Here is a 24,194-nt window from a genome sequence, read left to right as displayed (position 1 = left end):
ACCCCCCCTCTCCTCCCCCTCTTCTCCTCCCCCTCTACAAAATTCCCATTCTTCTCCTCCCCCTCCTCTCCTCCCCCTCTTCTCCTCCCCCTCGTATCATCCCCCTCTTCTTACCCTCTTTCATCTCCTTGGTGTCCTCCTCCTCCTGCTGGTCAGATTCAGGATCAGGCTTCAGCTCTGTGATTTCTTCATCCTCTTCTTCCTCCTCTGTAGAAAGAGAGAGAGAGGGGTATAGAGGACGGAAAGGGGGAGAGAGAGGGAAAGGGAGAGAGAAAGAAAGAGCAAGCAGTCATTTTAATCAGCAGCTGTTCCAAGTACTACAACCCCCCCTCTATACTTATACCCCTCCATCCCATCTAATCATTCGCAGGCCTGGCCCACCTGACTAACTGACATTCAGGGCCGGATGGGCCTCCTACACACACACACACACACACACACACACACAAACATACACAATTAAGTGTATTCGGCTTGGCAGGACACCCTGCAAAGCATTTGATACTACTACAGTATAGGTCAATTGGAGGATGGAGGATTTTTCTAGGACTTCTGTCATTTCCACCAGTTGTATTATCGGAACATTGGGAAAACACCTGCAGAAAAATTATTAGTAGTAACATGACCAAACCCACTCCCAACATGATTATTAGTAACATGACCAAGCCCACTCCCCTCCCAACATGATTATTAGTAACATGACCAAGCCCGCTCCCCTCCCAACATGATTATTAGTAACATGACCAAGCCCACTCCCCTCCCAACATGATTATTAGTAACATGACCAAACCCACTCCCCTCCCAATATGATTATTAGTAACATGACCAAACCCACTGTCACGTCCTGGCCAGTCTAAGGGTTAACTGGTATTGTAGTTTGGTCAGGACGTGGCAGAGGGTATTTGTTTTATGTGGTTAGGGGTGGTGTGTTTGTTGTAGGGCAGTTGATTTAGGTATTCCAGGGTTTTTGGGCACTGTTCGATTTTCATGTATTCTATGTTGAGTCTAGTGTGTCTGTTTCTATGTTTGGGTTCATTGGGGTTGGGACTCTCAATTGAAGGCAGGTGTTGTCTATTTGCCTTTGATTGAGAGTCCCATATATGAGGGTGTGTTTGTGTTTGTCTTTTGTGGGAGATTGATTTTGCACTGCGTTTTATATAGCCTGCAAAACTGTCTTTCGTTGTTCTTGTTGTTTTCTCGTGTTCAACGTCATTTAATAAATTAAGATGATGAGCACCAACTCTACTGCGTATTGGTCCACGTTCTCAGACGACGATTTCTCTATATCATCGGAAGATGAAGAAACTTGTGACAGAATCTCCCACCAACAAAGGACCAAGCAGCAGAGAAAAAGGGATGTCGAGTTGGACTGGCGGGAGAGATGGACCTGGGAGGAAGTTCTGGACGGGGCTGGACCTTTGCATCAGGCTGGGGAATACCGTCGCCCACGGGAAGAGACCGAGGAGGCGAAGGCTGAGAGGCGGCGGTTTGAAGCCATGGCGAGGAAGCCGGAGAGGCACCCCCAAGATTTTTTTTGGGGGGGGCACACGGGTAGTTTGGCTAGGTCTAGGAGGAACCATAAGCCAGCTACCCGTGAGTACATGGTGGAGCGTAGGAGGTGGAGAGCGCCGTGTTTCGCGGAGGTGCGCAATATCTCGCCTATACGCACGCACAGCCCCGTCCGCCCTGCACCAGCACCCCACTCGTGCAGGGCTACTAGTCTCATCCAGCCAGGACGGGCTGTGCAGGCGGTGCGATCACGGTCATCTGCGCGCCTCCATGGCCCAGTCTTTCCGGTTCCTGCCTCTCGTGCGGACCCAGAGCTGCGTCAGTCCAGTAAGACTCGTCCTGTTCCCGCTCCCCGCACTAGCCTGGAGGTGCGTGTTCTCAGGCTGATGACCCCAGTACCAGCACCACGCACCAGGCTGACAGTGCGTCGGCCCGTCAGTCAAGAGGCGCCAGAGCTGCCCGCCAGTCAACAGTCACCAGAGCTGCCCGCCAGTCAACAGTCACCATAGCTGCCCGCCAGTCAACAGTCACCAGAGCTGCCCGCCAGTCAACAGTCACCAGAGCTGCCCGCCAGTCAACAGTCACCAGAGCTGCCCGCCAGTCAACAGTCACCAGAGCCGCCCGCCAGTCGTACGTCACCAGAGCCGCCCGCTAGTCAGGAGCCGCCAGAGCCGCCCGCTAGTCAGGAGCCGCCAGAGTGGCCAGACTGCCCGGAACTGCCAGAGTGGCCAGACTGCCCGGAACTGCCAGAGTGGCCAGACTGCCCGGAACTGCCAGAGTGGCCAGACTGCCCGGAACTGCCAGAGTGGCCAGACTGCCCGGGCCTGCCAGAGTGGCCAGACTTCCCGGGCCTGCCAGAGAGGCCCGACTGCCCCCCGGGCCTGCCAGAGTGGCCCGACTGCCCCGAGCTGCCAGAGTGGCCCGACTGCCCTCCGGGTCTGCCAGAGTGGCCCGACTGCCCTCCGGGTCTACCAGAGTGGCCCGACTGTCCTCCGGGTCTGCCAGAGTGGCCCGACTGCCCTCCGGGTCTGCCAGAGTGGACCGACTGCCTGGAACGGCCAGAACCGGAGCCACCTCCAGATATAGGTGGGTTAGGGAGGGGGGGTGTAGCACAGTGCCGTCGTTGACGGCAGCCACCCTCCCTTCCCTCCCTTTAGTAGGGGGATTTTTTTGTTGTTGTTTGGGGTTGTTGTTTTTCTTAAGGTGCTTCCGGGGTTAGCACCTTTAGGGGGGGGGGGGTACTGTCACGTCCTGGCCAGTCTAAGGGTTAATTGGTATTGTAGTTTGGTCAGGACGTGGCAGAGGGTATTTGTTTTATGTGGTTAGGGGTGGTGTGTTTGTTGTAGGGCAGTTGATTTAGGTATTCCGGGGTTTTTGGGCACTGTTCGATTTTCATGTATTCTATGTTGAGTCTAGTGTGTCTGTTTCTATGTTTGGGTTCATTGGGGTTGGGACTCTCAATTGAAGGCAGGTGTTGTCTATTTGCCTTTGATTGAGAGTCCCATATATGAGGGTGTGTTTGTGTTTGTCTTTTGTGGGAGATTGATTTTGCACTGCGTTTTATATAGCCTGCAAAACTGTCTTTCGTTGTTCTTGTTGTTTTCTTGTTTTCTCGTGTTCAACGTCATTTAATAAATTAAGATGATGAGCACCAACTCTACTGCGTATTGGTCCACGTTCTCAGACGACGATTTCTCTATATCATCGGAAGATGAAGAAACTTGTGACACCCACTCTCCCCAACATGATTATTAGTAACATGACCAAGCCCACTCTCCCCAACATGAATATTAGTAACATGACCAAGCCCACTCCCCCAACATGATTATTAGTAACATGACCAAGCCCACTCTCCCCAACATGATTATTAGTAACATGACCAAGCCCACTGTCCCCAACATGATTATTAGTAACATGACCAAGCCCACACCCCTCCAACATGATTATTAGTAACATGACCAAACCCACTCCCCTCACAACATGATTATTAGTAACATGACCAAGCCCACTCTCCCCAACATGATTATTAGTAACATGACCAAGCCCACTCCCCCCCAACATGATTATTAGGTAACATGACCAAGCCCACTCCCCCCAACATGATTATTAGTAACATGACCAAGCCCACTCTCCCCAACATGATTATTAGTAACATGACCAAGCCCACTCCCCAACATGATTATTAGTAACATGACCAAGCCCACTCTCCCAACATGATTATTAGTAACATGACCAAGCCCACTCTCCCCAACATGATTATTAGTAACATGACCAAGCCCACTCCCCTCCCAACATGATTATTAGTAACATGACCAAGCCCACTCCCCTCCCAACATGATTATTAGTAACATGACCAAGCCCACTCCCCTCCCAACATGATTATTAGTAACATGACCAAGCCCACTCCCCTCCCAACATGATTATTAGTAACATGACCAAGCCCACTCCCCTCCCAACATGATTATTAGTAACATGACCAAGCCCACTCCCCTCCCAACATGATTATTAGTAACATGACCAATCCCACTCCCAACATGATTATTAGTAACATGACCAAACCCACTCCCCCCAACATGATTATTAGTAACATGACCAAACCCACTCCCAACATGATTATTAGTAACATGACCAAACCCACTCCCAACATGATTATTAGTAACATGACCAAACCCACTCCCCTCCCAACATGATTATTAGTAACATGACCAAGCCCACTCCCCCCAACATGATTATTAGTAACATGACCAAGCCCACTCCCCCCAACATGATTATTAGTAACATGACCAAGCCCACTCCCCTCCAACATGATTACTAGTAACATGACCAAACCCACTCCCCTCCCAACATGATTATTAGTAACATGACCAAGCCCACTCTCCCCAACATGATTATTAGTAACATGACCAAGCCCACTCTCCCAACATGATTATTAGTAACATGACCAAGCCCACTCTCCCAACATGATTATTAGTAACATGACCAAGCCCATTCCCCCCCAACATGATTATTAGTAACATGACCAAGCCCACTCCCCCCAACATGATTATTAGTAACATGACCAAGCCCACTCTCCCCAACATGATTATTAGTAACATGACCAAGCCCACTCTCCCCAACATGATTATTAGTAACATGACCAAGCCCACTCTCCCCAACATGATTATTAGTAACATGACCAAGCCCACTCCCCCCCAACATGATTATTAGTAACATGACCAAGCCCACTCCCCCCAACATAATTATTAGTAACATGACCAAGCCCACTCCCCCCCAACATAATTATTAGTAACATGACCAAGCCCACTCCCCTCCCAACTTGATTATTAGTAACATGACCAAGCCCACTCCCCCCAACATGCTTATTAGTAACATGACCAAACCCACTCCCCTCCCAACATGATTATTAGTAACATGACCAAGCCCACTCCCCCAACATAATTATTAGTAACATGACCAAGCCCACTCCCCTCCAACATGATTATTAGTAACATGACCAAGCCCACTCCCCCCAAACATAATTATTAGTAACATGACCAAGCCCACTCCCCTCCCAACATGATTATTAGTAACATGACCAAGCCCACTCTCCCCCAACATAATTATTAGTAACATGACCAAGCCCACTCCCCCCAACATGATTATTAGTAACATGACCAAGCCCACTCCCCCCAACATAATTATTAGTAACATGACCAAGCCCACTCCCCTCCAACATGATTATTAGTAACATGACCAAGCCCACTCCCCCCCAACATAATTATTAGTAACATGACCAAGCCCACTCCCCCCCAACATGATTATTAGTAACATGACCAAGCCCAATCCCCTCCCAACATGATTATTAGTAACATGACCAAGCCCACTCCCCTCCCAACATGATTATTAGTAACATGACCAAGCCCACTCCCCTCCCAACATGATTATTAGTAACATGACCAAGCCCACTCCCCTCCCAACATGATTATTAGTAACATGACCAATCCCACTCCCAACATGATTATTAGTAACATGACCAAACCCACTCCCCCCAACATGATTATTAGTAACATGACCAAACCCACTCCCAACATGATTATTAGTAACATGACCAAACCCACTCCCAACATGATTATTAGTAACATGACCAAACCCACTCCCCTCCCAACATGATTATTAGTAACATGACCAAGCCCACTCCCCCCCAACATGATTATTAGTAACATGACCAAGCCCACTCCCCCCAACATGATTATTAGTAACATGACCAAGCCCACTCTCCCCCAACATAATTATTAGTAACATGACCAAGCCCAGTCACCCCCAACATGATTATTAGTAACATGACCAAGCCCACTCCCCCCAACATGATTATTAGTAACATGACCAAGCCCACTCCCCCAAAATAATGATTAGTGTAACATGACCAAGACCACTCCCCCCAACATGATTATTAGTAACATGACCAAGCCCACTCCCCTCCCAACATAATTATTAGTAACATGACCAAGCCCACTCCCCTCCCAACATAATTATTAGTAACATGACCAAGCCCACTCACCCCCAACATGATTATTAGTAACATGACCAAGCCCACTCTCCCCAACATGATTATTAGTAACATGACCAAGCCCACTCCCCCAACATGCTTATTAGTAACATGACCAAACCCACTCCCCTCCAAACATGATTATTAGTAACATGACCAAGCCCACTCCCCCAACATGATTATTAGTAACATGACCAAGCCCAGTCACCCCCAACATGATTATTAGTAACATGACCAAGCCCACTCCCCCCAACATGATTATTAGTAACATGACCAAGCCCACTCCCCCCCAAAATAATGATTAGTGTAACATGACCAAGACCACTCCCCCCCCAACATGATTATTAGTAACATGACCAAGCCCACTCCCCTCCCAACATAATTATTAGTAACATGACCAAGCCCACTCCCCTCCCAACATAATTATTAGTAACATGACCAAGCCCACTCACCCCCAACATGATTATTAGTAACATGACCAAGCCCACTCTCCCCAACATGATTATTAGTAACATGACCAAGCCCACTCCCCCAACATGCTTATTAGTAACATGACCAAACCCACTCCCCTCCAAACATGATTATTAGTAACATGACCAAGCCCACTCCCCCAACATGATTATTAGTAACATGACCAAGCCCACTCCCCTCCCAAAATAATTATTAGTAACATGACCAAGCCCACTCTCCCCCAACATAATTATTAGTAACATGACCAAGCCCACTCCCCCCAACATGATTATTAGTAACATGACCAAGCCCACTCTCCCCCAACATAATTATTAGTAACATGACCAAGCCCACTCACCCCCAACATGATTATTAGTAACATGACCAAGCCCACTCCCCCCAACATGATTATTAGTAACATGACCAAGCCCACTCCCCTCCCAACATGATTATTAGTAACATGACCAAGCCCACTCCCCCCAAAATAATGATTAGTAACATGACCAAGACCACTCCCCCCCAACATGATTATTAGTAACATGACCAAGCCCACTCCCCTCCCAACATAATTATTAGTAACATGACCAAGCCCACTCTCCCCCAACATAATTATTAGTAACATGACCAAGCCCACTCTCCCCAACATGATTATTAGTAACATGACCAAGCCCACTCCCCCAACATGCTTATTAGTAACATGACCAAACCCACTCCCCTCCAAACATGATTATTAGTAACATGACCAAGCCCACTCCCCCAACATGATTATTAGTAACATGACCAAGCCCACTCCCCTCCCAAAATAATTATTAGTAACATGACCAAGCCCACTCTCCCCCAACATAATTATTAGTAACATGACCAAGCCCACTCCCCCCAACATGATTATTAGTAACATGACCAAGCCCACTCTCCCCCAACATAATTATTAGTAACATGACCAAGCCCACTCACCCCCAACATGATTATTAGTAACATGACCAAGCCCACTCCCCCCAACATGATTATTAGTAACATGACCAAGCCCACTCCCCTCCCAACATGATTATTAGTAACATGACCAAGCCCACTCCCCCCAAAATAATGATTAGTAACATGACCAAGACCACTCCCCCCAACATGATTATTAGTAACATGACCAAGCCCACTCCCCTCCCAACATAATTATTAGTAACATGACCAAGCCCACTCTCCCCCAACATAATTATTAGTAACATGACCAAGCCCACTCCCCTCCCAACATGATTATTAGTAACATGACCAAGCCCACTCCCCCAACATGCTTATTAGTAACATGACCAAACCCACTCCCCTCCCAACATGATTATTAGTAACATGACCAAGCCCACTCCCCCAACATGATTATTAGTAACATGACCAAGCCCACTCCCCTCCCAAAATAATTATTAGTAACATGACCAAGCCCACTCTCCCCCAACATAATTATTAGTAACATGACCAAGCCCACTCCCCCCAACATGATTATTAGTAACATGACCAAGCCCACTCCCCCCAACATAATTATTAGTAACATGACCAAGCCCACTCCCCCCCAACATGATTATTAGTAACATGACCAAGCCCACTCCCCTCCCAACATGATTATTAGTAACATGACCAAGCCCACTCCCCTCCCAACATGATTATTAGTAACATGACCAAGCCCACTCCCCTCCCAACATGATTATTAGTAACATGACCAAACCCACTCCCCTCCCAACATGATTATTAGTAACATGACCAAGCCCACTCCCCTCCCAACATGATTATTAGTAACATGACCAAGCCCACTCCCCTCCCAACATGATTATTAGTAACATGACCAATCCCACTCCCAACATGATTATTAGTAACATGACCAAACCCACTCCCCCCAACATGATTATTAGTAACATGACCAAACCCACTCCCCCCAACATGATTATTAGTAACATGACCAAACCCACTCCCAACATGATTATTAGTAACATGACCAAACCCACTCCCCTCCCAACATGATTATTAGTAACATGACCAAGCCCACTCCCCCCCAACATGATTATTAGTAACATGACAAAGCCCAATTTCCCCAACATGATTATTAGTAACATGACCAAGCCCACTCTCCCCAACATGATTATTAGTAACATGACCAAGCCCACTCTCCCCAACATAATTATTAGTAACATGACCAAGCCCACTCCCCCAACATGATTATTAGTAACATGACCAAGCCCACTCCCCCCGAACATAATTATTAGTAACATGACCAAGCCCACTCCCCTCCCAACATGATTATTAGTAACATGACCAAGCCCACTCCCCCCCAACATGCTTATTAGTAACATGACCAAACCCACTCCCCTCCCAGCATGATTATTAGTAACATGACCAAGCCCACTCCCCCCAACATGATTATTAGTAACATGACCAAGCCCACTCCCCTCCCAACATGATTATTAGTAACATGACCAATCCCACTCCCAACATGATTATTAGTAACATGACCAAACCCACTCCCCCCAACATGATTATTAGTAACATGACCAAGCCCACTCCCCCCAACATGATTATTAGTAACATGACCAAACCCACTCCCCCCAACATGATTATTAGTAACATGACCAAGCCCACTCCCCCCAACATGATTATTAGTAACATGACCAAACCCACTCCCAACATGATTATTAGTAACATGACCAAACCCACTCCCCTCCCAACATGATGATTAGTAACATGACCAAGCCCACTCCCCCCAACATGATTATTAGTAACATGACCAAGCCCACTCTCCCCAACATGATTATTAGTAACATGACCAAGCCCACTCCCCTCCCAAAATGATTATTAGTAACATGACCAAGCCCACTCTCCCCAACATGATTATTAGTAACATGACCAAGCCCACTCCCCTCCCAAAATGATTATTAGTAAGATGACCAATCCCACTCCCAACATGATTATTAGTAACATGACCAAACCCACTCCCCCCAACATGATTATTAGTAACATGACCAAGCCCACTCCCCCCAACATGATTATTAGTAACATGACCAAACCCACTCCCAACATGATTATTAGTAACATGACCAAACCCACTCCCCTCCCAACATGATGATTAGTAACATGACCAAGCCCACTCCCCCCAACATGATTATTAGTAACATGACCAAGCCCACTCCCCCCAACATGATTATTAGTAACATGACCAAGCCCACTCCCCTCCCAACATGATTATTAGTAACATGACCAAACCCACTCCCCCCCAACATGATTATTAGTAACATGACCAAGCCCACTCCCCTCCCAACATGATTATTAGTAACATGACCAAGCCCACTCCCCTCCCAACATGATTATTAGTAACATGACCAAGCCCACTCCCCTCCCAATATGATTATTAGTAACATGACCAAGCCCACTCTCCCCAACATGATTATTAGTAACATGACCAAGCCCACTCTCCCCAACATGATTATTAGTAACATGACCAAGCCCACTCTCCCCCAACATGATTATTAGTAACATGACCAAGCCCACTCCCCGCAACATGATTATTAGTAACATGACCAAGCCCACTCCCCCCCAACATGATTATTAGTAACATGACCAAGCCCACTCTCCCCAACATGATTATTAGTAACATGACCAAGCCCACTCCCCCCCAACATGCTTATTAGTAACATGACCAAGCCCACTCCCCTCCAACATGATTATTAGTAACATGACCAAGCCCACTCCCAACATGATTATTAGTAACATGACCAAACCCACTCCCCTCCCAACATGATGATTAGTAACATGACCAAGCCCACTCCCCCCCAACATGATTATTAGTAACATGACCAAGCCCACTCCCCCCAACATGATTATTAGTAACATGACCAAGCCCACTCCCCTCCCAACATGATTATTAGTAACATGACCAAGCCCACTCCCCCCAACATGATTATTAGTAACATGACCAAGCCCACTCCCCTCCCAACATGATTATTAGTAACATGACCAAGCCCACTCCCCTCCCAACATGATTATTATTAACATGACGAAGCCCACTCCCCCCCAACATGATTATTAGTAACATGACCAAGCCCACTCCCCTCCCAACATGATTATTAGTAACATGACCAAGCCCACTCCCCTCACAACATGATTATTAGTAACATGACCAAGCCCACTCCCCTCCCAACATGATTATTAGTAACATGACCAAGCCCACTCCCCTCCCAACATGATTATTAGTAACATGACCAAGCCCACTCCCAACATGATTATTAGTAACATGACCAAGCCCACTCCCCTCCCAACATGATTATTATTAACATGACGAAGCCCACTCCCCCCCAACATGATTATTAGTAACATGACCAAGCCCACTCCCCTCCCAACATGATTATTAGTAACATGACCAAGCCCACTCCCCTCCCAACATGATTATTAGTAACATGACCAAGCCCACTCCCCCCCAACATGATTATTAGTAACATGACCAAGCCCACTCTCCCCAACATGATTATTAGTAACATGACCAAGCCCACTCTCCCCAACACACAGGCCTCATCAGAGAGGAAGTTAATACACAGGCCTCATCAGAGAGGAAGTTAACACACAGGCCTCATCAGAGAGGAAGTTGACACACAGTCCTCATCAGAGAGGAAGTTAACACACAGGCCTCATCAGAGAGGAAGTTATCACACAGGCCTCATCAGAGAGGAAGCTAACACACAGGCCTCATCAGAGATGAAGTTAACACACAGGCCTCATCAGAGAGGAAGTTAACACACAAGCCTCATCAGAGAGGAAGTTAACACACAGGCCTCATCAGAGAGGAAGTTAACACACAGGCCTCATCAGAGAGGAAGTTAACACACAGGCCTCATCAGAGAGGAAGTTAACACACAGGCCTCATCAGAAAGTAAGTTAACATACAGAAGGTGCCTCTCTGAGTGGCGTGCATGCTCTTGACTCTGTCCTAACCTCTGACCTTGAGATCCAACAACCCCACCCTAAACTCGACCCCGCAATTACCCCGACTCCCCCCCCAGTGAAGGGGGCAAAAGAGGGGCTAACATCCACAAGCACCTGCCAGTCTTCCTGCGGCCTGCTCGATCCCTCCATTCACCCCCTCTGCCCACCGCCCTTCCCCTCCCTCCCTCCCTCCCTCCTTCCTCCAGACATGTGTTGGTAACCCCTCCCCCCATCCCATCACCCTGGAAACAGATGGTGAGAATGAGGCCCCAAACGCCCACTTGACACCCTACCAGACACCTGTGGCTGCGAACGCGCAAACACACACACTCTCTGCACGCTCACACACACCCGAATCCTCAGTGGGCTCGTTGTCATGTTGACCCCTGGGTCGGAGGTTAACTGGGTAGGGGTCGCAGTGACAATGGGCGCCCAGTTCACAGGAGGAAGTGATTCCATCCCGCCAGACGTGTCACGTCTCACACTCTCAACTCAACACCAGCGCCGTTTGTTTTCAGGGGTGAGTGAGTGTCTGTGTGTGTGTGTGTATGACACAGTTTGAGTATGCCCTGAGGCCTCCTAAAATTACTGGCTCAAGAGCCTTGTTGATATGAGAATATAGGCCTTCTGTCTATTATCACCATGCCCTTTCAGCTGCTCTGAACCTTCTCAACTGGTTTTGTTTAGATATAATAAATATATGATAAATGTGATTGCAAACACCAAAGATTAGACATGATAAATGTGATACCAAACACCAAAGACTAGATATGATAAATGTGATAAATGTGATTCAAACACCAAAGTCTAGATGTGATAAATGTGATTACAAAGACCAAAGTCTAGATATGATAAATGTGATTACCAAGACCAAAGACTAGATATGATAAATGTGATTACCAAGACCAAAGACTAGATATGATAAATGTGATTACCAAGACCAAAGTCTAGATGTGATAAATGTGATTACCAAGACCAAAGTCTAGATGTGATAAATGTGATTACCAAGACCAAAGACTAGATATGATAAATGTGATTACCAAGACCAAAGACTAGATATGATAAATGTGATTACCAAGACCAAAGTCTAGATATGATAAATGTGATTACCAAGACCAAAGACTAGATATGATAAATGTGATTACCAAGACCAAAGACTAGATATGATAAATGTGATTACCAAGACCAAAGACTAGATATGATAAATGTGATTACCAAGACCAAAGTCTAGATATGATAAATGTGATTACCAAGACCAAAGTCTAGATATGATAAATGTGATTACCAAGACCAAAGTCTAGATATGATAAATGTGATTACCAAGACCAAAGTCTAGATATGATAAATGTGATTACCAAGACCAAAGACTAGATATGATAAATGTGATTAGAAAGACCAAAGTCTAGATATGATAAATGTGATTACCAAGACCAAAGACTAGATTTGATGAACGTGAATACCAAGATCAAAGATTAGATACATGTGATTACCTGGGGAATAATGGAAAATTCAAGAGAAGTTTATTATCTTTATCATCTTCATCATCTTCGAGACAAAGCCGTATATGGCTTATAAACTCTTTGGAGTTAGCATGTACTAGATGTACGGATTGGACTGATAGTTCAACTCTCTAACCTGAAGTCACCATGCTTCCGTCCAAAGGCCCAATAGTCCGTTCAACTCTAACCTGAAGTCACCATGCTTCCTTTCATAGGCCCAATAGTCCGTTCAACTCTAACCTGAAGTCACCATGCTTCCTTCCAAAGGTCCAATAGTCCATTCAACTCTAACCTGAAGTCACCATGCTTCCTTTTATAGGCCCAATAGTCCGTTCAACTCTAACCTGAAGTCACCATGCTTCTTTTCATAGGCCCAATAGTCCATCCTCCACCATATCCTCTCTACAGAGTGTGTCTGAAATGGTACACTATTCATTATAGTGTAATACTTCTGACCAGGATATAGGGAATAGGATGAGCAGGAGAGCAGAGATGAGTGGACAAGGCACTTTACTTAGGCACTCATTTGAACAGAACGCAACCGCGTCACAAAAACAAATGCCCAAAGAACAAGTGAGGCAGCACAAAGTACAAAAACCAATTACAAAGTACCAGCTGCCACAAAGCACGGGTATAAAACAAAACCCGGCGCAAACCAGCCGGAAGCGTGCCAACCTTGACAATAAACAATACACCACACAAACACATGGAGGGAACAGAGGGCTAAATACACATAGTAATGATGATGAGATGTAAACCAGGTGTGCAGGAAAACAAGACAAAACAAATGGAAAATGAAAGGTGGAGCGGCAATGGCTAGAAGACCGGCTACGTCGACCGCCGAACGCCGCCCGAACAAGGAGAGGGACCGACTTCAGCGGAAGTCATGACACAGTGATTGGCTCCGAAGAGAAAATACTTCAGTGTGAGAATGATGGATGAGGATGGACCACTGATGTAATGGGGTCGGTCCAACAGCGTGGTTTCCAGCTGAATGGAAGTGTTGCTCTGAGTCAGACAGCATCTAACCAGCAGGGACCAGAGCGGAGAGGCCAGGGAGACAGGCCTAGACAGGCAGCCAGCCAGGCAATCAGTCAGCCAGCCAAGCAGTCAGTCAGCCAAGCCAACCAGTCAGTCAGCCAAGCCAACCAGTCAGTCCGCCACTGTGTCACAGAGGACAGCCAGGACAGACTGCCACCAACCAACCAACTCACAGGCGGCTCCTCTCTCTCTCTCAATCTCTCTCTCTCTTCCTCTCTCTCCCTGTCATCCATTTCCCCCCTGAGTTTGGTGGAGAGGGGGATGCTTCTCTTTGGTGTCCCACCACCACAGCACCCTCAATGAGAGGGAGGGAGACAGGACTGGGTGTTGTCCCTTTGGGGTTAGGATGAAGAATGGAGAGGAACAGAGAGAGGGACAGAGAGCGAGATAGCGAGAGAGACAGAGAGCGAGAGAGACAGAGACTGCGTGGCCAACATCGCTGGGGTCTGCTGTGAGGAGAGGAAAGGGAGTCGCTCCCAACCTAAACCCATGCGCAACCTGACCTTAGATGACCAGGACCGTGGTCAGAATGTGTGGTGATGGGAGGACCGTGCAGAGCTGTGTGTCCATAACGTAGAGCGGTCCGACTGACAACAGTTGACCACAGAGACTGGAGCAAGCTTCAGTGATTCATAGCCATGTGACATGAGGCTTTGGGTTGGTTACTTAACGACTGAATACATCATCCCATATGAAGGTACGGTACTGGAGATACTATGGTCAAAGGTCAAGGAAGAAGCAACCAAATATAACTACATTTCAATGGAGATTCTCCAAAGCCTTCAAAGATTGTCTATCCCGCTCTCTCTCTCTCTCCCTCTCTCTCTCTCAACCCAGTCATGGAACGTTTTCCTGTTCCACCTGGTGCTTAATACTGCTCTGCACCTCGGGAACAGACATTAACCAGGATCCACCAAGCCACTGGTACCTGGGTGGTGAGGAAACTCGGCTTCCTTCCTCACGCTGGCCCAGTCAATTCAGCCCAGCCCAGCGGCACATAGACAAACAGGAATCTCCATAGACGCCTATAAGCGGTTAGAACACTCAGCTCAACTCTGACAGAGAAGGGGTCCTACTGAGTCTTAAGACATAGACACGCAACTCTCCCCCCCCAGCCGTGGAGTATTTACTATTTAGATTAGCATGCGCGCTACAGGCTAATTAACAGCTTAATCATATGCTGGGGAGTGAAAAGGCCTGAGCCAGCCGGTCAGAAGCATTGTTAGTCATTATGTGGATACCTCTACAGTGAATTATCTCAGATGAACTGAAATTGGCCAATCCATTATGAAGGCAGAGAAAATAAACAGTAATTCAATGGCACTATAAGGATCTTAGGAGCGGGACTCTCTGTGGAGAGGTTAGTGTGTTACACTGTGATTGGCTGGACGGTTAAGATATAGCCACCACATGTGGAGAGCATTACTATAAAGATACTAAGGAAAGTCAGAGACAGCTACCACAGTAGTTAGATACCACCCATGTTGTGCTGTAGTGAGAGATACAGCTACCACAGTAGTTAGATACGGCCCATGTCCTGCTGTAGTGAGAGATACAGCTACCACAGTAGTTAGATACGGCCCATGTCGTGCTGTAGTGAGAGATACAGCTACCACAGTAGTTAGATACGGCCCATGTCGTGCTGTAGTGAGAGATACAGCTACCACAGTAGTTAGATACCACCCATGTCGTGCTGTAGTGAGAGATACAGCTACCACAGTAGTTAGATACGGCCCATGTCGTGCTGTAGTGAGAGATACAGCTACCACAGTAGTTAGATACGGCCCATGTCGTGCTGTAGTGAGAGATACAGCTACCACAGTAGTTAGATACCACCCATGTTGTGCTGTAGTGAGAGATACAGCTACCACAGTAGTTAGATACCACCCATGTAGTGCTGTAGTGAGAGATACAGCTACCACAGTAGTTAGATACGGCCCATGTCCTGCTGTAGTGAGAGATACAGCTACCACAGTAGTTAGATACCACCCATGTTGTGCTGTAGTGAGAGATACAGCTACCACAGTAGTTAGATACGGCCCATGTCGTGCTGTAGTGAGAGATACAGCTACCACAGTAGTTAGATACCACCCATGTTGTGCTGTGGTGAGAGATACAGCTACCACAGTAGTTAGATACAGCCCATGTCGTGCTGTAGTGAGAGATACAGCTACCACAGTAGTTAGATACCACCCATGTCGTGCTGTAGTGAGAGATACAGCTACCACAGTAGTTAGATACAGCCCATGTCGTGCTGTAGTGAGAGATACAGCTACCACAGTAGTTAGATACCACCCATGTTGTGCTGTGGTGAGAGATACAGCTACCACAGTAGTTAGATACAGCCCATGTCGTGCTGTAGTGAGAGATACAGCTACCACAGTAGTTAGATACCACCCATGTCGTGCTGTAGTGAGAGATACAGCTACCACAGTAGTTAGATACCACCCATGTCGTGCTGTAGTGAGAGATACAGCTACCACAGTAGTTAGATACGGCCCATGTCGTGCTGTAGTGAGAGATACAGCTACCACAGTAGTTAGATACAGCCCATGTCGTGCTGTAGTGAGAGATACAGCTACCACAGTAGTTAGATACCACCCATGTTGTGCTGTAGTGAGAGATACAGCTACCACAGTAGTTAGATACGGCCCATGTCGTGCTGTAGTGAGAGATACAGCTACCACAGTAGTTAGATACCACCCATGTTGTGCTGTAGTGAGAGATACAGCTACCACAGTAGTTAGATACCACCCATGTCGTGCTGTAGTGAGAGATACAGCTACCACAGTAGTTAGATGCGGCCCATGTCGTGCTGTAGTGAGAGATACAGCTACCACAGTAGTTAGATACCACCCATGTCGTGCTGTAGTGAGAGATACAGCTACCACAGTAGTTAGATACCACCCATGTTGTGCTGTGGTGAGAGATACAGCTACCACAGTAGTTAGATACGGCCCATGTCGTGCTGTAGTGAGAGATACAGCTACCACAGTAGTTAGATACAGCCCATGTTGTGCTGTAGTGAGAGATACAGCTACCACAGTAGTTAGATACGGCCCATGTCGTGCTGTAGTGAGAGATACAGCTACCACAGTAGTTAGATACGGCCCATGTCGTGCTGTAGTGAGAGATACAGCTACCACAGTAGTTAGATGCGGCCCATGTCGTGCTGTAGTGAGAGATACAGCTACCACAGTAGTTAGATACAGCCCATGTCGTGCTGTAGTGAGAGATACAGCTACCACAGTAGTTAGATACGGCCCATGTCGTGCTGTAGTGAGAGATACAGCTACCACAGTAGTTAGATACCACCCATGTTGTGCTGTAGTGAGAGATACAGCTACCACAGTAGTTAGATACCACCCATGTTGTGCTGTAGTGAGAGATACAGCTACCACAGTAGTTAGATACCACCCATGTTGTGCTGTAGTGAGAGATACAGCTACCACAGTAGTTAGATACCACCCATGTCGTGCTGTAGTGAGAGATACAGCTACCACAGTAGTTAGATACCACCCATGTCGTGCTGTAGTGAGAGATACAGCTACCACAGTAGTTAGATACAGCCCATGTCGTGCTGTAGTGAGAGATACAGCTACCACAGTAGTTAGATACAGCCCATGTCGTGCTGTAGTGAGAGATACAGCTACCACAGTAGTTAGATACCACCCATGTCGTGCTGTAGTGAGAGATACAGCTACCACAGTAGTTAGATACAGCCCATGTCGTGCTGTAGTGAGAGATACAGCTACCACAGTAGTTAGATACAGCCCATGTCGTGCTGTAGTGAGAGATACAGCTACCACAGTAGTTAGATACGGCCCATGTCGTGCTGTAGTGAGAGATACAGCTACCACAGTAGTTAGATACCACCCATGTCGTGCTGTAGTGAGAGATACAGCTACCACAGTAGTTAGATACAGCCCATGTCGTGCTGTAGTGAGAGATACAGCTACCACAGTAGTTAGATACGGCCCATGTCGTGCTGTAGTGAGAGATACAGCTACCACAGTAGTTAGATACAGCCCATGTCGTGCTGTAGTGAGAGATACAGCTACCACAGTAGTTAGATACAGCCCATGTCGTGCTGTAGTGAGAGATACAGCTACCACAGTGCATAACCATACCACTGGGTGTCAAAGCAGTAGATGTTTTAGTATTAGTCCCAAATGGCACCCTATTCCCTGTGGAGTACACTACTTTTGATCAGGACCCATAAGGCTCAGGTCAAAAGTAGTGCACTACATAGGGAATAGGGTGCCATTTTGGAAAGCCTAAGAATATATTCCAACTGGTAACTAGAAGAGATCAAAGATCCCCTTTTATTCTGAATCCCCAGTAAGTGTTGGCATGATGCTGAAATGTGCTAGCTCACACTCATCACTGGGGAGATGAAGGCTGGGGTGGGTTGGCCTGCCTGCCTGTCTGTGTGACTTGGAGAGGGTCCAGTGCTGTGTTAGAGAGTTAGGTTGTTAGAGGCCGTGCCAGCGCCTGTACTGCCACTGACAGAGGAGTGTTGACACCTAGCGCATCCTGTGACACACAGAGACATAAGGGCACACACACATAACAGACCTGGGTTCAAATTTCAAATACTATTTCAAATATCTCAATTACTATCATATATTTTATTTAAAAAGACAAGCAGTTTAATACACTCCCATGCATTTAACCCAGGTATTTGAAAAAAACTCTCAAATACTCAAATAAGAGTACACACACACACACACACACACACACACACACACAAAGTAACACACACACACACACACATAAAGTAACAAACACACACACACACACACACACACACACACACACACACACACACACACACACACACACACACACACACACACACACACACACACACACACACACACACACACACACACACACACACACACACACACACACACACACACATCATCTCTGACAAGAGAGGACTTTTGCAAAAAGTTGGGAATGACATATAAGAGAGTAGGGGAGGAAGGGAGGAGTGAAGGAGGAGAGTAGGATAGGAGGAGAGGAGGGGAGGAGAGGAGGAGGAGAGGAAGATAGGAAGAGAGGAGGAGGAGGAGAGGAGGAGAGGAGGAAAGGAGGAGAGGAGAGGAGGAGGAGAGGAAGATAGGAAGAGAGGAGGAGGAGGATAGGAGGAGAGGAGGAGAGGAGGAAAGGAGGAGAGGAGGGGAGGAGAGGAAGATAGGAAGAGAGGAGGGGAGGAGAGGAGGAAAGGAGGAGAGGAGGGGAGGAGAGGAAGATAGGAAGAGAGGAGGAGAGGAGGAAAGGAGGAGAGGAGGGGAGGAGGAGGAGAGGAAGATAGGAAGAGAGGAGGAGGAGGATAGGAGGAGAGGAGGAGAGGAGGAGAGGAGGGGAGGAGGAGAGGAAGATAGGAAGAGAGGAGGAGGAGGAGAGGAGGAGAGGAGGGGAGGAGGAGAGGAGGAGAGGAAGGGAGGAGGAGAGGAGGGGAGGAGGAGGTAAGAGGCACTTTCAAGGGGCAAGAGTTGCAGCATCCCACGCACTGGGAATAACCCTTTAAATGAGAGCGAACACACACACACACACACACACACACACACACACACACACACACACACACACACACACACACACACACACACACACACACACACACACACACACACACACACACACACACACACACACACAGTAAAGAGGGGGGTTCTCCTCAGAAGTTGGGTGTTGAGCAGCCTGTAGACCACAACACAGACTCTGCACTGATGAGTAGGAGGAGGTGACGAGCACTTGAAAGACTCCTCTAATGTGGCCCTGGCACGACACCCCTTGTTCTGTCCTGTTCTGCTCTGTTCTGTTATTTTCCTGTTCTGCTCTGTTCTGTTATTTTCCTGTTCTGCTCTGCTCTGTTTTGCTCTGTTCTGCTCTGTTCTGTTATTTTCCTGTTCTGTTATTTTCATGTTCTGCTCTGCTCTGTTTTGCTCTGTTCTGCTCTGTTCTGTTATTTTCCTGTTCTGCTCTGTTCTGTTATTTTCCTGTTCTGCTCTGCTCTGTTTTGCTCTGTTCTGTTATTTTCCTGTTCTGCTCTGTTCTGTTATTTTCCTGTTCTGCTCTGCTCTGTTTTGCTCTGTTCTGTTATTTTCCTGTTCTGCTCTGTTCTGTTATTTTCATGCTCTGCTCTGTTCTGCTCTGTTATTTTCCTGTTCTTTTCTGTTCTGTTTTGCTCTGTTCTGACTGAGACAAACGCCTGCCTGATATCACACTGTCCTCAAACTGCCTGATATCACACTATCCTCATACTGCCTGATATCACACTATCCTCATACTGCCTGATATCACACTATCCTCATAGTGCCTGATATCACACTATCCTCATACTGCCTGATATCACACTATCCTCAAACTGCCTGATATCACACTATCCTCATACTGCCTGATATCACACTATCCTCATACTGCCTGATATCACACTATCCTCATACTGCCCGATATCACACTATCCTCATTCTGCCCAATATCACACTATCCTCATACTGCCCGATATCACACTATCCTCATACTGCCCGATATCACACTATCCTCATACTGCCTGATATCACACTATCCTCATACTGCCTGATTTCACACTATCCTCATACTGCCTGATTTCACACTATCCTCATACTGCCTGATTTCACACTATCCTCATACTGCCTGATATCACACTGTCCTCATACTGCCTGATATCACACTATCCTCATACTGCCTGATATCACACTATCCTCATACTGCCTGATATCACACTATCCTCATACTGCCTGATATCACACTATCCTCATACTGCCTGATATCACACTATCCTCATACTGCCTGATATCACACTATCCTCATACTGCCTGATATCACACTATCCTCATACTGCCTGATATCACACTATCCTCATACTGCCTGATATCACACTATCTTCATACTGACTGATATCACACTGTCCTCTTACTGACTGATATCACACTATCCTCATACTGCCTGATATCACACTATCCTCATACTGCCTGATATCACACTATCCTCATACTGCCTGATATCACACTATCCTCATACTGCCTGATATCACACTGTCCTCATACTGCCTGATATCACACTGTCCTCATACTGCCTGATATCACACTATCTTCATACTGCCTGATAACACACTATCCTCATACTGCCTGATTTCACACTATCCTCATACAGCCTGATATCACACTATCCTCATACTGCCTGATATCACACTATCCTCATACTGCCTGATATCACACTGTCCTCATACTGCCTGATATTAAATGGCACCCTATTCCTTAATCCCTATCTGCTCTACTTTTGACCACAGCCCATAGCACTATATAGAGAATAGGGTGCCATTTGGGACGCAGCTCTGACATTACATCACATTCAACTGTCAAATATTACAAATGATCTCACCTGGGGCCTGTTACAGTAGGGGAACTACAACACCCAATTCTACAACAGCCAATTTCACAACAACCAATGTGAACTCCGTGGGTGGAGTAAACGATCTCTGAAGAGAGATAGAGAGCGTCAGTTATCAACAATACCTTTTTTACCTGTTAGTGGACACAATAGGCCTACCATTTCCAGTAAATTCTGAAATGTATATTTTTGCTTTTGATCTGTTTAGTACTCCTACAAACTCCTACAATGTAATCCTACACATGACACAGGAAGCTCACAACATGTTTGTGTTTGAGTGTGTGTGTGTCTGTGTGGTCTTGTTCTTCTGTCCCCAAAAGTCCCCACAAGGATAGTAAAACAAGGACATTTCTCCCATTTCCCACATCCCCATGAGGAGATGAGGGGAGTGAAGGCTATTTCAATCTTAGGGGTTAGAATTAGGGTTAACTTTAGGGATTAGGGAAAATAGGATTTTTAATTGAAATTAATTTTCGGTCCCCACGAGGATAGAAGAACATAAGGTGTGTGTGTGTGTGTGTGTGTGTGTGCGTGTGTTTGTGTGTGTATACACTCTGAGGAGCACCATCATCATACATAAAAGGCAAGCTGTGAAGTAAACTATACACTACCTGCTCTTTCTGTAAATCCTTCCTTATCACACAATGGGTGGGTGGTTAACTTGGTAAAAATCACTGTTCTACTGCTCTGTGGCATCTACCTCTGTGAAAGAGCATTCCTCTGGCTGTGTAATGGAAAAACACTCAGGGATTCTGTTGTCCAGCCTCCATGGGTTGCAAAACAGTCATTTGTCATCATTATGACAAATGGTCCCAGTCCCAAATGACACCCAGTTCCCTATATAGTGCACTACTTTTGACCAGAGCCCTTTGGGCCCTGGTCAAAAGTAGTGCACTATTGCAACCCATGGAAGCCGGATAACAGAAGTAGTGGACTATGTAGGGAATAGGCTGCCATTTGGGACATACTCATGGACCAATCGATCGCCTGTCCCGTTTATACCAATCTGCAAAGGAGCGGTGCTATGTGTGAGTCTGTGGCTGGCTGTGCTGAGGAAACCTGCCTTCTCCCGTGAGATGTACCTCTCTATCTGGGGTCTGGAAATATTCAGTGAGAAGGAGATAAAGCTAGCAAAGATCCACTTTGACCACAGATAACATTCTTGGCCCAGCTGGTAACGTTTCAGGAAATTCTTGTCAGAATTTCTCTTGTCAGATTGGACAGAGCTTCTAAACAAAGTGAAGAGACATGCAGTTTGAATGCTGTCAAAGACATTCAATAATTATTATTCATCATGTTTACAATATCGTATTATTTTTCAATAGTGATGTGAATAAATAAAACATTTAAAATTACAGACAAATGTTAACACTTGGATAATGGTGTGTAGGGCTACTGAACAAAACAAAAAAATCATCCATTTTTATCCAAATTCTATAACACGATAACTACAGCCAATAACGTGTTTCAGTAGTCAAACTCAAACATGTTGTAATAACTATGATCCTCCTGCATTGAACATGTATTCTTTCTACCATATCATCTGTAAGGTGATGAGGATCTGCCTCTTTTCAATGTACTGATGAACAATGATTATGTCTTACAGGCAGACTAGACACTATACCATAATTAAGGGTCTTCAAGGAAGTGCCAGAAAAGTGTAGTGTCTCCAGCAGTGTCTACAGTGAAGTGTCTCTAGACTAGCTGTACTGCCTCTCTGTCTCGTAAAGTAAATGTTTTATGGAGGTGGTAAAACAACTCAAATATTCTGTACATTGTATCATACTGTACGTTTATACACTAAGCCAGATGCTAGGAGATAACATGTTGGAATGGTTTGACAAAAAACAGAGACAAATATAATGAAACATAATTCATGAATCATGCTTATCCCACAATACTTGTATCACAGTCAATTAAGAACAACATGTATCCACACTATCTAACAATATGGGTCATCGTTTAAACACTAACACATAAAGAAACACACTCTTATTCACTAAACAGCCTATCCTGTATACATTCTAACAACTCACAGCCTAATAACCAGGATGACTTCCATTCATTTGTCAGCCCTTCCCTTCCCTCTTCCTCCACGCACTGACCCCTCAGTGGCTACTGTGAAGGGGGAGAGTTTCAGTAATGAACCTCCGCTATGCAACGCTAGGCCCCAGCCTGCTCCTGGATCTAGCCTGGGTCTGGGATTCTTTCTGGGGGCTGAAGTGAGGCCTGTTGTGCCAGTGAACCTGGCAGCTTCCCAGAACCACATCTTTACAGAGCCATCATGCCACGCCTCGCCATGCTCCCAGGCAGGCGGCGAGCGGCCACAGCACATGATTAAAACTCATGACATCAAACTTTCCAAGCCTCGCTCCTGTCACATTCAGCCAGTCAACCAAAGTCATGAGTCCAACTCACTTTTCAACACGTCTCTGTTTGAAGAAGGAGCTTAAATGCAGAATGTGTCATTTCAGGGATATGGGTCCTACCTCTGATCTGTTTGAGGTATAAAGTAGATTGGATGGTATTATCTGTTTGAGGTATAAAGTAGATTGGATGGTATTATCTGTTTGAGGTATAAAGTAGATTGAATGGTATTATCTGTTTGAGGTATAAAGTAGATTGGATGGTATTATCTGTTTGAGGTATAAAGTAGATTGGATGGTATAATCTGTTTGAGGTATAAAGTAGATTGGATGGTATTATCTGTTTGAGGTATAAAGTAGATTGGATGGTATTATCTGTTTGAGGTATAAAGTAGATTGGATGGTATAATCTGTTTGAGGTATAAAGTAGAT

General features: G+C 46.1%; 1 protein-coding gene across 9 annotated transcripts in view; it reads right to left on the bottom strand.

The window, feature by feature from the left end:
* LOC100380667 (cytoplasmic dynein 1 intermediate chain 1) overlaps positions 1-24,194 on the bottom strand; it is a 127,127-nt gene that overhangs the window by 67,239 nt on the left and 35,694 nt on the right. For all 9 annotated transcript variants that reach the window (XM_014142837.2, XM_014142836.1, XM_014142840.1 and 6 more), the window contains one exon: positions 115-207. In XM_014142837.2, coding sequence (XP_013998312.1) covers positions 115-207 — 93 coding nt within the window. The remainder of the gene's footprint in view (positions 1-114; positions 208-24,194) is intronic.

This window comes from Salmo salar, chromosome ssa14, assembly GCF_905237065.1.
Source record: "Salmo salar chromosome ssa14, Ssal_v3.1, whole genome shotgun sequence".
NCBI classification, from domain to species: domain Eukaryota; kingdom Metazoa; phylum Chordata; class Actinopteri; order Salmoniformes; family Salmonidae; genus Salmo; species Salmo salar.
The sequence above is the reverse complement of the archived record's forward strand: the minus strand, read 5'-3'. Positions and strand labels throughout refer to the sequence as shown.